We start from the raw sequence: 18,020 nt of genomic DNA on the forward strand, positions 1-18,020 counted from the left end.
TTTTTTAGCAAATTGGTTTTCAAAGAATAACCTTGAGGCTACTTTATGAGTTCCAATAAAGCAAAACATAAACATTTTTTAAAGCAGGAGAGTCACCTTTCCACTCGTCAATGGTGTGTTCTCTTTCATCCAGCTGCTTGTCGTATATCTGAGGTGGAGGCTGCAAAGTGAAAGCAGATAATACACTTAGTGTAAGAACTAAGCATAAGCAGACTCCCACAGCGCATGAGAACGCCTTTCTATTCGTTAAGTGGGGTGACGATCAGAATCTTATATAAATCTTGTAGTTCAGAAGTTAAAATTTCCCCACAGATGTCTGAATGATTTATTTATAAAGATACTCGCTGTCAGTAAATACATTGGCAGCTAGATAAGTCAGCAGAACGCAAATCCTGACAGCTCACTTCCAGACACCTTCAAGTGTAGAACACACACCTAAGCAAATAGTGCCTGATCTTTTACAAAACAAACAAGACACTTGATTACAAGGCTCAGGAGCAGCTATTTCTCTGTTCACCTGCTCATAACAGAACTGAACTGAAACTACTGCAGACTGATAAGACTGTTCTATTTTTAGGCCTTTTGAAGAAGAACCCATATCTTTCAATAAATCATAGTACGAGGTCCCAATATAAAGAAACATTTAGATATATTAACCTGTCACTTCTTTTAAAGCATTATAACACACCCTTACAGACAGTTGTGTGCCCTATATTTAAATCATTTTTAAGATTTTTTTCCTTCCAGAAGAAAATGTGAGCTGACTAGAGAGACGGGTCACCTTGGACCTCTGCCAGGCCCCTTGGTTGGGTCCTCTCTGGGAGAAATCATGTGAAGGGCCTTCCGTCAGCATTCCTCTTCCTACGTGGAGTTCAAATATGGAAAAGTAGACACTAAACAGACCTACTGCTTTCCAGGAAGGAGGATCTTGAACTTCCAAACCTCCTCTCCCTGATAGTTAGACTTGAGGAGGTCTATTGCGATGGCTACAATAGATAGTTCCAACTCAGGAGATAGGGAAAAGGGAAAAAAAGTCCTAGAACAATCAGTCACTATGAGTTAGAAGAAGATGGGGGTGTGAGGCACAGTGGCTGACACTGGCAGGAGTGCAAAGAAGAGCTTCAGATTTCTGGTGCCCCGAGACGGGACCCTAGAAATCATCCTTGTCTGGCATTCCAAAAGAAATGATGTTCTGAGAAACTAAACGTTACTCGAATGGGTGCCTTGTGCTTATTAGGTCATGGATATTTCAAAATGGCTTTTATAATGGAGACTTTGGACAAGGTTTTCTGAGAAAGGCTCTGAGTTCTGGGAGAGGGTCTCTGGCTGGTGAGCAGCCCCTAGTTGCCATAGCAGACCTCCTTCACTGCATTCAAGTCTCTGGTGCTCTCAATCATGACAGACTATGGATATTTACCCCAGCTGTAGCATGCTAGGGCAGCCTTGTAACCTGGAGGTGAGCTGGATATGAAACTAGAAAACTTTTTCCAGTTGTAGAAGGGCAACTTAGCACAATACTGAGAAGCTGAGAAGTGGCTATGATGGGCCCGACACTGCTTTTGCACCCGTGCTTGCTACTGGGGCAGAAGGATTGAAACCAGCTCCTGTAATTCAGATGTGGCTACCTGCAGCTCTACTCAGCAGCAGTCAGCTCAAAGAGCCCTCCATCATACCCTGTAACACTGGTGAGAACATAAAACCACCGACCAAGTAAAGGTGAGGGACTTGGGGCGGCCAGGTATGGCCCACCGGACTTAGCTGACGTAGGACCTTCCATATCAAGTCATAGGGCACTATTATAGGAGTGTTATGTTCTAATGAGTAAAATGAAGTTATTTTTGGAAATGTGTGGAACTGTTATCTGAGAAAGCTCATGCAAAGGCCAACTCTGGTTCTGTAAAGATGTTTTGCCAAGTGACAGGTTTCCTGTGTTGCTTCTCCTTGAGCATCTGCAGTACTGTGCTTGGATCACTGTCCAGGATGTCTGCGGGACACAGTGTGTACCAGCTCTCAGAGCCCTGAGCTCTCCTATTCTAACAATAGACCCGCTTCATCAGAATCCTGCATGACTGCCTTCGCCGTGCAGTGTAATTTTCCATTCAAGTTTCAAAATTGAACAGGGCTCAAGAGTATACTTCGTGCCAAAGTTCCCAAATTCCATTTTGTCTTTGTAACAGAGCTATTTTGGGGAGGTTTTCCTTGGAGCTGCAGTGTACAGCTGTTGCTGATGCATGAAGCACGAAGTACATAGACTCTAACCACAACCAAACTACAGAGAGGGAAAGCAAAGTTCCCAGTCCAAGATGTTTGCTTTCCATAAGCCAAGAGGGCTGCTTTAACCACATGTGCACTTACACTTATTTGTCAGGGACCTCTGCAAATGGATTATATGTTCAGGTTTAGGGTTTTTTTTTCTTTCAAGAGGAGATGCAATTGTCACTGACAGTGGAAGGGTACATTCACATAAAGATGTCTTCTATATGACCACATACAAGGGTAATTGGCCAATAATCCTAATAGTAATGTGATAACACACACACACACACAAACACACACACACACACACACACACACTTGGGCAGCAATGATTAGCACAGGATGCTCTGTAACACTCCCTGCTGCCACCTGCTAAAGAGAAGTTGAGGTTTGATTGCTCAGAAGGTCTCTTTCCCTTATGTAATGAAATAGAATGGATTCTTTGTTGCAAGGTAACAATCTAAGTTAAAAGAAATGTGAAGTGGGAATAAAGAAATAGCACATAGAGGTTTGTTGAAAGGGTCTTAGTAGAGGTTAGCAGATTAAAACAAATTGACATGCGAGGAACTGAAGCCAAAAGGACAGTGTGCAGCTATGAGACACTAAGAAAAGGTGTTAGAGATGGTGTGTGGAGTTCTAGGAGCTTGGGACTTCCATCTTTTGTAATATTCCCCCAAAAAACTAAGATTCCCCTTATATTATATTGAGCATTACAGAAATTAATCCATGGATTCCTATGAAGTTCACAAACAATAAATTAACATGGCTTTGATGCATTTTATGTTGCTGATATTGCACATATATATCCAAATTGTTTGAATTAAATGAGATGGACACATGGACAGATATGTAGCCACTGTGAGTTAATAAATATTACAATTAATCTGTTTAGTTATTCAATTCATTCATCCAATTAAAGGTCTTGGGTACCTATCATGTTCCAGATTATAGTAGAAATTGTGATTTCAAAATTGAATCATGTGGCTGCTAACCTCAAGGAGTTCACACTTTGCTGAGGTAAGACTGATGCAGAACAGATAATTAATGTAGCAAATTTTGTGTGTGTATACAAATATGCATATACATACATGTAGTATATGGGAGCTGACTGGAGAAACCCTAGTAAAACCTGGATTTGGCTTCCTGGAGAAAATAAGACCAATCATGGGGCCGGCACTGTGGTACAGTGAGTTAAAGCCCTGGCCTGAAGGGCTGGCATCCCATCTGGGCGCTGGTTCTAGTCCCGGATGCTCCTCTTCTGATCCAGTTTTCTGCTATGACCTGGGAAAGCAGTAGAAGATGACCCAAGTCCTTGGGCTCCTGCACCCACATGGGAGACCCAGAAGAAGCTCCTGGCTCCTGGCTTTGGATCAGTGCAGCTCCAGCCATTGCAGCCATCTGGGGAGTGAACCAGCAGATGGAAGACCTCTCTCTCTGTCTCTACCTTTCTCTGTAACTCTTTCAAATAAGTAAAATAAATCTCAAAAAAAAAAAAAAAAGAAAAGAAAATAAGACCAATCAGTGAGTGAAAGATGTAAAAAGGAGAAAGAGCAAGGTCAAGGGCCCATCATGAGCGAAGGCACAGAGCCTAGACAACAGAATGGTGGTGGTGGTATATGTGTTTCTGTTTGTGCACATGCACATGTAAAGCAAACTGAAAGGAGTTCTGTGATAATAAAATATAACACATGTAGTCAGAAACAGGCAAAGGCTAGACAGAGGGTGGTCTTGTGTATCAACATACCCAACATAGACTTCTTACAGAATAAGAGAAATCATTGAAGAATACAAGAGAAACCACTGAAGAATATAAGAGAATGGCATGGCCAAATCTGTGACTAGATTGAAGAGAAACACGTGGGAGAAGAGAGGTCTGATTGAGATAGGGAGGGTTAGGATGGATAGAAGATATAAATTCAATAATAACTCATGTTGGGGCCAGGGTCGTGGTGTAGCATGCCTGTGATGCCAGTATCCTATAAGGGCACTTATTCATGTCCAGGCTGCTTGCCTTCTGATTCAGCTCCCTGCTAACGGCCTTGTAAATGCAGCAGAAGATGGCACAAGGACTTGGGCCCCTGCTACCCACTTGGAAGACTCAAATGAAGCTCCTGGCCTAGCCCTGGCCATTGCAGACATCTAGGGAATGAACCAGTAAATGGAACATTTCTCTCTCTCTTTGTTCTCCCCTAACCCCTCCAATAACTCTAACTTTCAAACTTATAAATAATAAATTAATTAATAAATTAATTGATAATAAATATTATTTAATAAATAATTTATTAGTAAATTAATAAATATTAAAATCCCAATACTCAGAAAATGTAAGCTGGAATAGTCAGCAATAACATATATATTTACTATTTTTAATAATATAATTAATAATTCTCTCTTCCACTCTCTCTCTTTGTAACTCTTTCAAATTAATAACTTTAAAAAATAACATATATTGCCGGCGCCGCGGCTCACTAGGCTAATCCTCCGCCTAGCGGCGCCGGCACACCGGGTTCTAGTCCTGGTCGGGGCGCCGGATTCTGTCCCGGTTGCCCCTCTTCCAGGCCAGCTCTCTGCTGTGGCCAGGGAGTGCAGTGGAGGATGGCCCAAGTGCTTGGGCCCTGCACCCCATGGGAGACCAGGAAAAGCACCTGGCTCCTGGCTCCTGCCATCGGATCAGCGTGGTGCGCCGGCCGCGGCGGCCATTGGAGGGTGAACCAACGGCAAAGGAAGACCTTTCTCTCTCTCTCTCTCTCTCTCTCTCTCTCTCACTGTCCACTCTGCCTGTCAAAAAAAAAAAAAAAATTCTTTGCAGCACCTTGAAGGTTGCAGTAGCTCAACAATAGTGAGTAACTAAAAAATAACATATATTAGTAAATAAACTTCACAGAACTTGGTTCTTGATTGAATGTGGATGAAGAATGAGTAGAATGATTCCCCAGTATCTTAGCTGAGCCGATGATAGTGTTGGTGGAACCATCGAAAGAAATAGAGAATGGAAAACAGGAAATGAAATTGATAACAGAGGTAGATACTAAGTACTATGTGAGAAGAGATATCTATTTGAAAATTAAATATATGATATGAAGTTCAGACGAATGTGGTTTGCTAGCAATATAGATTTGAGAGTATTAGCAAGGGGAGCCCCTTGAAACCATAATAGTGAATGAGGTCACTCATAGAAAATATGTAGATAACGAATAAAGGGTCAAGGTAGACCTTTGTAGACAATAAGTCTCAAAGATTGTGCAGAGTAAGATAAGTACACTAAGAAGGTAGGGGAGAGAACATTCAGAGAAATTCATGTGAAATAATATCATTGCAGTATTTTAGAAATCAAGTGAGCACAGGGTTTCAAAAGGAGGAGACAATTAGTAGTTCTTATAAATGAAATATCTCAATAATTTTTCTTCCACGGCACCAAAAAGACACTATGGAAAGATGCCCTTGAATCCTATGAGAATTTTGCAATTTTCAGAATTGCTATCATACCCAGAAATATCCAAATTAATCCCTAGTGAGGACATTTATATGAAACTGCACCTAAAAATCTAGAACAATAGGAAAGGAATATCTCCAATACCACATGGGTACTGTAGATGCCTAACAAAAGAGGAAACTGTAGAACAGGTGTAACACTGGCAAAAATCGAGTTAGAGTGCTCTCAGACATGATCTTCCAATGGTCTTTGAGAACTTGAGAAGTGATCTCTGAGTGGTCTAGCTAGTTAAGAGAAGGTACTTTTTAATGAGAAATCACTATATTCTCTATATATTTATAGTCTATAAGAAATCATTATAATCCTCAGAATAATAATACTCAGAGTCAAAAAACTACCAAAGAAATGTTCTGAAATATCTTGAAAACCCATAGCTGATTAATGATGGTATTTCCACTAAAACCCAATTTAAAAAGTAATCTGGAGTAGATGGTAATAAGTGGACAATAAAACACAAGGTGAATTTAAAGTGAAAATCTTTGTAAAACAATACATAGAAACAGAGGCTGACAGGATCAATGTATTTCCCACTTTATCCCAAACGTTCTACTTCATGTTTGTTGTCTTTGGACTTATTTACACTCTCCCATTATATGCTTCCAGCTGGCTTACATGTTGCGGTTGGGAGGGTAAATATGTGGGCACCCCACATAGCAATGTTGCTACACGGCATATGAAATCTCTGAGGTATACAGTAATTTGAGAATGGAGGAAAAAAACTGAATTGCAGTATTTGTCTACCACTGAGGTTTCAACAATTGCAACTGCACTCCTTCCTTCTCTAAGACATCAGGTCAGCACTTCTTCTTATTTTCTGTAATTTTTAAGAATGTAAAACTCAGCTGTAATATATGGCTCTTGGAATATAGTACATGGAGGAGTCCAATCCTACGTAATAAGTCTGGGATTGAGGAATAGGGATTCTACCGAGTTCTTGCTGCTCAAAATGATTTCTTACTGTAAAGATAGCTTTACCAGTGTCAATTCAGTCCCTAATTGATTCTCCCAAGGTAAAACTTAACTTTTTCTTGTGATTCAATTTTATTTATATATTTAAATACATTTTTTTTTTTGACAGGCAGAGTGGACAGTGAGAGAGAGAGACAGAGAGAAAGGTCTTCCTTTTGCCGTTGGTTCACCCTCCAATGGCCGCCGCGGCCAGCGCGCTGCGGCCAGCGCACCGCACTGATCCGATGGCAGGAGCCAGGAGCCAGGTGCTTTTCCTGATCTCCCATGGGGTGCAGGGCCCAAGCACCTGGGCCATCCTCCACTGCACTCCCTGGCCACAGCAGAGAGCTGGCCTGGAAGAGGGGCAACCGGGACAGAATCCGGCGCCCCGACCGGGACTAGAACCCGGTGCGCCGGCGCCGCTAGGCGGAGGATTAGCCTAGTGAGCCGCGGCGCCGGCCTAAATACATCTTAATTAAGTACAACATGTGAACTTATTCTTTCCTTAATCTTCAAGATAATCCATTTTTCAACAGCATCCTAAAATGCTAGTGATGGAATAGAGTTCAGAGATTATCTAACGTCACCCCTATTTGATGTGCAAATGAGAATATGGAAACTCAGAGAGCATACGTGATTTGTCCATGATCACAGAGTTCATTAGTAGCAAAATTAGAAATGAAAGTTGTGGGCTCTTTTGGGAAAAGATAGAATGAAAAAATTTTTATGAGTTGAAGAAATATTCAACTGGATAATTCAACACATACAAGCGGTTTTCATCAAAGACAAATTTGAGGATGCCACTCTGGTCTCTGATCTGTGTTCCAAATTTCTATCAGTCTACACATGTAGCTAGATCTGGCATTGATCAGAAAGGCAGTCAACACTTAGATTCCAAAATGGTTTTTGTAGAAATATCCTAGACATCAAGACCTCTGTACACATGCATCTCAAAAGAGATGAGAGCCAGATAATCCAAGTTGTGCAAGGTTGTTCCTTTCATCCATCTGGGAGTACTGAGGTGAAATTTTCTTCTGTACTGGTCCTACTCTGAACCATATGACAATCATCGCATTGTTGGTGTCTGTCTTCTGCTTCTGTGGCCCCAATTAAGCATCTCTCTGTGCTCTGCTGCCTTGTTTAAAATGCCAGAGGAAGCTTTAAATAGCACTGTTTTTCAGTATGTGCATTCCCTATTAATTCAGCAGCTGGATCAAAGCAAATGGTAATGTGTCTGTTGAAACATGCTGGTTTTTCTTACCAACATGGCAGTTGGATGATTGTCAAAAAAAAAATGCATGGTTTATTGAAAGATTTTAACCATGTAGGGTATATTTTAGAACAAAGTTACAATATCAGCAAGTCTGTTTAATGAAATATGCAAAATTTGAATTTTATATTTCTTTGAATATATACATACAGAATTTTTCCACATAGATTGTAAATTTTTCACAAATAAAACTTAAAATGGTCACCTCCTGATTTTCAAATAAAGATGTAGAAAACAACTTTATGTAGCAGTAAATAATGTGAAGTATTTGATCAGTGGCACAGTTCAGCATGTTTAATTATTTTTTCTAAAATTGATATTACCTATAGCACCAATGGAAGTGTGTTGCCCAAAATGGGGCTATGTGCTTCAGAAATAGTTTTACTAACAAAGTATCGAAGTAATGAAAGTGTGCTAGCTATACACACAGTATCCAAAGAATTAACTAGGTATAGTTATTTTTCTACAGTTACATAGTTTCTCCATGATATGACCTTTAAGCAAGAACCTGGTTTTCAATCAACAAAAATTCCAATTCCCTTTTAAAAATAGACACATAGTGATTTGTACTGCACTATCAGTTGATTTTTAGCATTTTAGGAAATATGTCTGTGCTCTTGAATAGCAATTGATTTAATATTACAGATGAAAATAAACTCCTTTGGAAAGCCCGAGAAATGGAGGAAATGTCAGCAAGTTGGCAGAGTAGAGCTATGCACTCTTCCTCCCAGAGGAGCACCAGTTGGAACAACAACCCACACACGGGCAAGCCTTCACAACAGCTAAGGAAGCCAGGGCACTGTAGCACTTTCGTGTGGCTCAGAAAGAAGAAAAGAGACATTGAGGAGGGAAGAAGGCACAGTTCCACATTACATGCAAAATCCCTCCCCCAACCCCTGATAGCACAGCCTGGAGACAGAAGCCCCCAGGTGGGACTAGGAGAGGGAGGTGAACAACAGATTTTGCCTCAGATCCCAACACTGAGCACACCCCAGCAAAACCTACTACTACTCAGACCCTAGACCAGGACCCAAGGCCCAAGTCTCCAGGCCTGCCCTGTTGTCAGGCTCCAGGCTTATGAAACAGATTCAGTCTTCAGGCTACCCCACCACCAGGCCAACCTGAGAACCCCAAAGTTTAGGCAACCCCAGCACAGCGCTGACTCCCGTAGCCCCAGGCTATAGGCACAGGTTAGCACCAGGGTGACCTCTGAAGTCCTAGTCACTAGGCTGACACTCTTAGCCAGATCCAGCCTCTAGACTGAGCCAGATACATGCTCCGGATCCCCTGAAGTCCCAGGATCCCAATGCCACCTCAGCCTGAGTCTCCAGGTCCACTCTGCTGCCAGACAGTATCCCACAGACCAGCCCAGCAGAGCCGGCCTCGGTGCCGCCCCAGCGAACCCAGGCTCTGCAGCTCCTCAAGCACTGAACTGGGCAATACAGAGCATCAGGAGCAAAACTGATCCATCATAATAAAGACTCTGTGGACTTGAAGACTCATTATTTGAAAATATATGAGGCTGTTTCAAAAAGTGGAAAATGGAATTAAAGGATAATGTGAATTTTCCATGAACTTTGTGAAGTCTCTTTAGAAAGTCAGAGGATGAATGAATGAAAAGGTGTGAAGAAAGTTTACAGTATTTGTGAAATGTGACAAAAGAGCAAATGTTCAAGGCATAGAAGTTCAAGAAGTAAAAGGGAAGACAGAAGGATAAGGAGTCTATTTAAAGATACAGTAACAGAGAACTCCCGAAATCTGAATAATGATATAAATGTTCAGGTCCAAGAAGGTCAAGGATCTCCAGCAAGGGTCTATCCTGCAGCAGATTGCTCAACAGAAATCTTACAGGCCACAGGAAAGTAATTTAATATATTCAAAGTACTAAACAAACAACCAAAAAAACCCACTTCGCTCAGCAAAGCTGTCTTTCAGAAATGAAGAAGTAAAGACTGCCCCAGACAAACAAAAGCTAATAGTTTCTCAGGCCTGGAAAGCAAAGACACTGTGGCAAAAAATAACCTCAATGAAAGATCTCTGTGAGTGAGATCCCAGTGGGAAGAAGGGACCATCGAAGAAGGAGGTACCTTTCTCTGAAGGGAGGAGAGAACTTCCACTTTGATGTGGCCTTGTCTAAATAAGGTCAGAGTTTGTGAACTCAAGAGGCTTCCATAGCCTTGGCATAATTACAGAATATAAACCCTTCTCAAGTGTCTATAGACTTTCTCCAGGATAGATCATATGTTAGGCCACAATATAATAAGTCTTAACAAAACTTAAAAGCTTACAAGCATATCAAGAATCATTTTCTGATCACAATGATATGAAACTAGAGATAACAAAGGGAATTTCAGAAAATTTACAAATGCTCAAAAAGTTAAGCATCATGTTCTTGAACAACCAATGGGTAAAAGAATAAATTAAAAGAGAAATGAGAAAAAAATTTGAAATAAAAAGAAATGAAAGCAAACATATTTAAATTATAGCATTAGCAGTTCTAAAAGAAAGGTTTATAGCAACAAAAACCTACATTAGAAGAGAAGAAAGATTCCAAACAAACAATCTTACATCACACCTCAAGGAACTAGAAAAAAAAGAACAAAGGGCCTAAAAAAGTGATCATTTGCAGCTGTGGGGCACCCTGGAGTGGAAGAAAGGGGACCGACTGGGAACCATGAATGGAACAACAGAGTTAGTAACCCTAATGAGAACTCCTCTGGTGGAAGTCAGACAGAGCTATGATAACAAGTAGGAATGAGGTAAGAAGTGAAGACCAAGAGCTAGAAGATCCCCAGGAGAAGTTTTTGTTTCCTTTTCCCCTTAGGGGATGGTGGTGGTAGTGGATAACTGAGTAGCCCTGACAGCTTGGATGTGAAGTGGGCACAGCAGGCAGCATCAAAGGATTCCTAGGGATCTGGTTCAGTCGTCTGGTTGGAAACTAGTGCCATGGAGTGAGAGAAGGAAGAGAGATTCTATGTGGGCAGACGATATGCCCAGTTCAATATTCAGTGTGTTGACTTTGAGACACCACTTTCAATTCCAGTGACTGGTAGATGCATAGATGTGGAATTCAGAATAGCCATATGAAATAATATGCAGATTTCAGATATTTAGCAGTAATTAAAATTAAACATGTGGTGCAAAAGGAGATGCTTGTGGAGAAATGAATCCAGGGTTTTAAAGAGAGAACTCCTGGTGTTTAAATTTAACTGAAAAGTGATCCCTGCTAAATATAACAGTAGGAATAAGAGAGGGAGGAGATGTACAATTTGGGACATGCTCAATCGGACTTGCAACAAATGATGGAGTTAGAAACGTGCCAGGGGATTCCAATTCAACCCCATCAAGGTGGCATGTACCAATGCCATCTCACATCTCACTAGTCCAAGTGATCAATTTCAGTTCACAATTGATCACACTGATAGGTCTAAGAGTCAAAGGGATCACACAAACAAGACTAGTGTCTGCTAATACTAACTGATAGAATCAAAAAGGGAGAGAACGATCCAACATGGGAAGCGGGATACACAGCAGACTCATAGAATGGCAGATGTCCTAAATAGCACTCTGGCCTCAGAATCAGCCCTTATAGCATTCAGATCTGGCTGAAGAGCCCATGAGAGTATTTTAAGCATGGAAAGCCAAGACACTCTGGGGAAAAAAAAAAAAAAAAAAAAAAAAAGACCTAAATGAAAGATCTCTGCAAGTGAGATCCCAGTGGAAAGAACAGGGCCATTAAAGAAGGAGATACCTTTCTCTGAAGGGAGGAGAGAACTTCCACTTTGACTATGACCCTGTCTGAATAAGATCGAAGTCTGTGAATTCAAAAGGCTTCCATAGCCTTGGCAACTCATGACTAGAGCCTAGGGAGATTACTGACGCCATAAACAAGAGTGTCAAATTGTTAAGTCAACAACAGGAGTCACTGTGTACTTACTCCTCATGTGGGATCTGTCCTTAATGTGTTGTCCAATGTGAATTAATGCTATAACTAGTACTCAAACAGTATTTTATACTTTGTGTTTCTGTGTGGGTCCAAACTGATGAAATCTTTACTTAATATATACTAAATTGATCTTCTGTACATAAAGATAATTGAAAATGAATCTTGATATGAATGGAATGGGAGAGGGAGCAGGAGATGGGAGGGCTGCAAGTGGGAGGGAAGTTATGGGGGGGGGGGAAGCCATTGTAATCCATAAACTGTACTTTGCAAATTTGTATTTACTAAATAAAAGTTAAAAAAAAATAAAAACATAAAATAAAAAAAAATTTAAATGAAAAAAAAGAGAGAGAGAACTCCTGGACTACACAATTCAAAGGGAAGAGAAAACAACTCAGACTCGGCAGCGGCGGCTGCAGGAGGGAGGGTGCTGGCAGCCTATTCAAGCAAACGGATACGGAAACTGCTCATTCTCTTTGGACTTGGCATCTAGGGGGCTACTAGTGATTTCAGAGAAACCATTTCTCAAGTTTAAGAAGTGAACTAGAGAAATTATGAGTAAACAAGGACCTTTAAAAAAAGACTCAGCTATACAGGTAGAAGCCACTTCCTTGACAAAGGCAAAGGTGGCATCAAAATGTATCGGCTTGTCTCTCTGGCTCTTTGAAATCAAAGAGGCAAGAACATGTTAATTTTTAGGAAGAAATCATTAGTGTAAACTGAAAAGTAAGACACACAGGGAAGGAAGAGATCCAGAGATCCACATATAGAAAAGAAGAACATAAACAAAAAAGAACTGTGTCCTGGCTTTTTTTTTTTTTTTTGACTTTGTGTGATTGTCGGTCTCACAGGGCTATCATTTTTCTCCTCAACACCATCCTCCTCCTAGTACCAGCCATACACAGCTGATGTCCATATGATATCTCATGCAGTCCCCAGGCCACCTTCCTCTTCTACATAAAGAACGAATGCACATAGAGAGGAAGCAATCTCTCTGTAAGTGGCAGAGACAGTACTTAAACTCGAAGCTACCTGATTATCAAATCTACACTCTTGGACATTTTCCACCTAACATAGTTCCTGCTAATTTAACCTGATGAAACAAATTTAGCTAAAAGTTTTCTAGGCAAACAAACAGAGAACAGCAGAAGGGAAAATATCAAGGCTGTTCTGGTGGGTGTGACCCTCAAAAATACTATTAATTTGTATTACAGATACAAATACCTATGTGCCCTCGATAGGATGGTCAGAATGTGTACTGTACTTGTATTGTGATGCTGCCACCTTGTGGTTGAAAAAAGGAAAACATTAAGTAAATGGTGCTTCGTATGAGTTCATCATTTTCATTAAATTGCTCTCAACAAAACAATGGCTGCACATTACAACCACCTAGGAGCTTTACAAATACTAATGCTTGGGTCTCACCCCCAGAGATTATGAGAAATGGAGGTCTTGGCATTTAGATATTTTAAAACTCCCTAGGTGGTTACAATATGTAGCCAAGATTAAGACCTCAGCTCTATGTATAATGGTAATAAAAGAAAGTCTTGTCATTTGTCTAATATGATTCACAGATGCAAGACAAACAGTTCTAGAGAGAGTAATTGCTTTTCTCTCAAACTTCAATGATAACTATATTTTTAGTGGAATAAAATGGTTTTTGTATAGATATCAGCACATGCTGTGATTTTGAAGAACAGGACAAAGAGATTCACCAGTTATAATCAAGTATGGACATGAGATTTGTATCTCATGATGAAATGCAGCCTATAGGCCAACAAGTGATGATAGTCTCTGAGCCTCTTGAATAAATCCTAGGTTTCCTGAAAGGATCAGTGGACTCAGAACACCTCGACTTTGTTACTGGCAGGTTGAGTGACCTTGGGCAAGTCATTTCATTTGCAGTGAGCTCCATATACTGCTTTATTCAGGAGAAGATTAATTCCAAATGTGGAACAAATATAAAAGGTAATTTAACAATTCTCTCTTGAGATCTTAAAATATGCAAACCATTACATTATAATCTATTGTGTTTGGAAAGCACTAATTTTGCATGGGGACATCATAGCATAAGTGACCAGAGGAACTTTTGAAAGCCAGTAATGCAAATTTTAATTATAGTGTGAACTGAGTGTAATTAGAAAGTTTAATTAAATAATGCTCCAGTGGCTTGACAAGGAAGTTCAGTTCAGTTTTTCCTATTTTTCATTCTGTTCTGTAGTTTTCTCAGATATTAGGTCACAGATGTATTAGCTTTCCATCATTAAAAAAAGTATACTCATGTCTTGACGACGAAAATTCTCTTTACTGCCCCTTGAAAATCAGATTTTCTATAGTTCTTTAAACTTAACAGGCTCAGTAATTGTACCACAAACACCCAGTGCCCAAGTCATCAATCTTTCTTTTTTAATTCATTCATTTAACACATATGGATTAACCAACTACTATGTGTAATTAGTCATCCTTGAATTTTTCCCCCTTAGACCCCAGGTCTAATTATTTACAATTCATGTTGATTATTAGCTTCCAAACGTGTCTTGGATCTTCTGCCCCTGTCTACTGTCAGTTCCAACTTTTGTTGCTACAAATCCATTCCACTGCCTTCCACCGTGCTTTTCCCTACTGCAGCACCACTTTGCAGAGGTAAATTTCAAATCTGGTGCTGTTCTCCATTATTTAAAGCTTCCCTTCATCCAATTATACAGTAAGTGGTCCATAGTAGTGCTGCTTTTCTGGTCCCAGACCCAAATATTTTCTCACTCCAGTACATTGAGCCACCCTCAAAGACTTGCCGTTCTCCTAACCCTGGTTTTCTGCCCATCTTTCTTCACTTGAATAATCCCTGCTTTACCTTTCATGCTTCTGTTTAGATATTATTACCTCCAAGGAGCCTTCTCTAACCACATTACTGAACTGAGTTTTTTTTCTATGTGCTTCTATTGTACAATAAACTTAACAAGTGGACTACTTATCACTCAAAATGTCCTTGCTTGTCTTTTCACTAGACTGTGAGAAAAAGAACTGAAGACAAACAAGGTATCTTTGTTCAGCAGTATCACACAGCAATGTATTCAACAAATATAGCGTGAACAAATGAATGAAGAACAATTATTGTGCTAAAAATGTACTATGGGATACGTACTAATGGGAAAACTTTTTCAGCTAAAGATATGAAATAAATGATGATGTATTGGACACTATTGAAATTATTTTAAAAACCAAAAATATTCCAGCTACGCACGAACACATATAAGCCACACAATCTTAGCTAAGGTGCTTAACATCCATTAACATCCATGAGCCTTAGTGTCTCCAATTGTAAAGTTGCATTCACACATCAACAAATATTAATTATATGATTACTGAGGTCCAGACAGTGTTCTAGATTCTTGGGATAGAGCAATGCATTGAAGTCAGTCTTTGTTTGTCAATCTTAAATTCTAGTGGAGAGACAGATAACAAAATGAGATATATAATATCAAACCATGCAACATGGAGAAGAAAGATTAAGCTGCTAGAGTGCAGTGGAGCTCTGTTCCAGATAAGAAGGTTAAGAAGGCTTCTTTAAGAAGAGGGCATTTGAACAAGGTAGAGGAGGGAGCCAAGTGGACAACCAGAGGGAGAATGTTCCAGGCAGAGGGAACTTCAGTACAGAGATGCCAGTGAAGGAACATGCTTGGCTTGGGAAGGACGTCACAGGAGGCCAGCGCACTGGAACAGGGTGGAAAAGGAAAGCACAGAGAACACAATCAGAAAAGCAAGCATGGGCTAGATCAAGTGGAACGATATTTTCCAAATTGTAATCGTGAAAGCAAATTGGTGGTCATTCATATTAGCACCTTTTAATGTAACCAAGAAGAGTAGATTGAGATAGAAAATATCAGAGTATGAAGGTTTTGCTTTTGAGTGTGTGTGTGTGTGTGTGTGCACACGCATGTTCAAAGACATGCTGAGTGGCAATATGAAATACCTTCCATACTCTGGGCTGTAAGAATTAAAATCACTGGAGCAGAGAGCCCTGAGCCCCGATGAGTTCTTTGAGTTTTATTGTAAATGGGATGAGAAGTCACTGGAGAGTTTCAGCTCAGGAATTTTGTGGCCTGTTCCACATCTGAAATGGAAAGCAAGCTCTAAGCACTCTGCAGAGGAAGCCACTGGGGGACGACAGTGGAGCTGGGAAACAAGTCAGGCGGTTTCCAGGGTAGAGAGGATATTTGTCCGAACAAAGGCAGAGGAGTGATTCAAGTCAGGGTATATTGATAAGACCTTTGGAAGAAAAGCATAACTTGATGGATTTGTGAATCTTAGATAAGACTGAGTATGAGAAAGGGTTTGTAACCACCAAGAAGTGGACAGCACAGCACAGCAGAGTTAATTCAAGTGACGTTTATTGGTGACACACAGTCACCGCTCTCACCATTGTCAGCACTTGGTGGGTTAAAGCTGAACTCCTGCTGCCAAGGAATGTCAGAGTAGTGGCACGGGGGAGTCAGGGGAGGCCATTTCAGCGCAGTGTGTGATATGAGAATGGCATGAGGATGTTTCTCCAGGTAAACGGCTAACTTAAAACTCTGCGAAGCAATGGCTTTGCTGTAAGGCTTCCTTTCCACCAGCAAAAGACCACATTAGCCTCAATGATGTATTACAGGCTAAAAACGAGCTGCACAGGAACTAGAGAAATACTTCCAGGTGGAAAAGCAGCACTTTCAATACACATATCGCTGAGCTAGCCGATTAAGACCATGTGCCATTTATACTCTGCCTAAAGTCACAAAACAGAGGCAAAATGAACGAGGGGAAAAGGACCTTGATCACTCCTCTGTCAGTAACGTGAACCAATACTGAGCCATCCTAGAGTCATTAACCACAGAAAACCACACTCCTCCAGTGAGCATCAGTGACCAGCCTGGGGTTATGGATTCACAGGGAATACGGAAATGTAGTTAGAGTTAGAAACTTCATTAAGGAAAACTGATTTGAATATACTTTACTGTCATTAGAGGAATACTATTACATTTTAACTTAAAATTTAATAGCATTTCAATTTATAAATTTCAAACTATCTTTTATTTTTATTGTCAATCTTTATTTTTTCCTTTGATCTCTCTGAAAAAGCTTACAATATGACATAAAGGTTCTAGTTAATGGTGTATTTCAACCAGGTATAAAGGCTCCCTCAAATCTTATAATAACTGTGCCTTCTATCTCCATAGATTCAATATATTTGGCAACTTACACAGAGAAGCATTTGTGTATCACATTTAGACAGAATAAGTCTATTAGAAAAAAGTGGCATTTTATGAGTTTATTTATATCATAAATATCTTATTAATCATTTCATGACATTCGCTGTGAGAAAAAACAGACTTTTTAAAGGATATTGTGACAAAGGGAACTGAGCACTGCTGAGAATCTCAGTTTCTAGCTGTGGCTTTGTGTAAAATCATTTTAAAATCCCTTTGAATGGGAGTAACAACACCTGGAGGTAGTGGTAGGGGCTCTTTTGACTAGAGTATTGGGGAACACAAGCAAGGGTGGAAAAGCAAATCAGGCAGTCAGTATGAAAATGATCCAAGCCTTCCATTTATTCTACGAACATTTCTGAGAATCTATTGTATTTTAAGGATACACCGTTACATGGATGATGGAAATAAATGAGACAAAACATTTCATCCCTGAGTATCTCTTAGAGCAAAAATTTCTAGGATATTTGTGATGGAGACAAGTGTTCTGATGGCTTTGAGATGGGGAACAGAAACACCTCTGAGGGTGAGGGATCATTTCCACTTAATAATGTGCCCACAAGAATCTGACATAACCCACACAGTCTGTCAAGAATCCACTCTACAAGCATTAATGAGGTAATGAGGTGATGGCTGTAATGAATTCATGACTGTATCTCTCAAGTATGTTAAGGCATGATAAAAAAGTTGAAAAAACAAACACAATCATAAATTAAATATCATAAATGAAGGCATTATCACTGGTCCTACTTTTCCATTTAATGAGGCCATATCATTTTAGTGCACTTTCTTAAAAACAAAGCACTCATTTTTCACTCAATAGTGAAATATTCTAAAAACTAATTTTAAAAGAAAGCAAATGTAATT

The 18,020-nt window shown here is 40.0% G+C and overlaps 1 protein-coding gene across 6 annotated transcripts in view; it reads right to left on the reverse strand.

Moving 5' to 3' along the window:
* MAPK10 (mitogen-activated protein kinase 10) overlaps positions 1-18,020 on the reverse strand; it is a 323,847-nt gene that overhangs the window by 16,937 nt on the left and 288,890 nt on the right. For all 6 annotated transcript variants that reach the window (XM_051819603.3, XM_051819602.3, XM_017347438.4 and 3 more), the window contains one exon: positions 97-160. In XM_051819603.3, the coding sequence (XP_051675563.3) occupies positions 97-160 (64 nt within the window). The remainder of the gene's footprint in view (positions 1-96; positions 161-18,020) is intronic.

The sequence above is a fragment of the Oryctolagus cuniculus genome, chromosome 8 (assembly GCF_051225735.1).
Source record: "Oryctolagus cuniculus isolate XC-2025 breed Fujian yellow rabbit chromosome 8, ASM5122573v1, whole genome shotgun sequence".
Taxonomy (NCBI): domain Eukaryota; kingdom Metazoa; phylum Chordata; class Mammalia; order Lagomorpha; family Leporidae; genus Oryctolagus; species Oryctolagus cuniculus.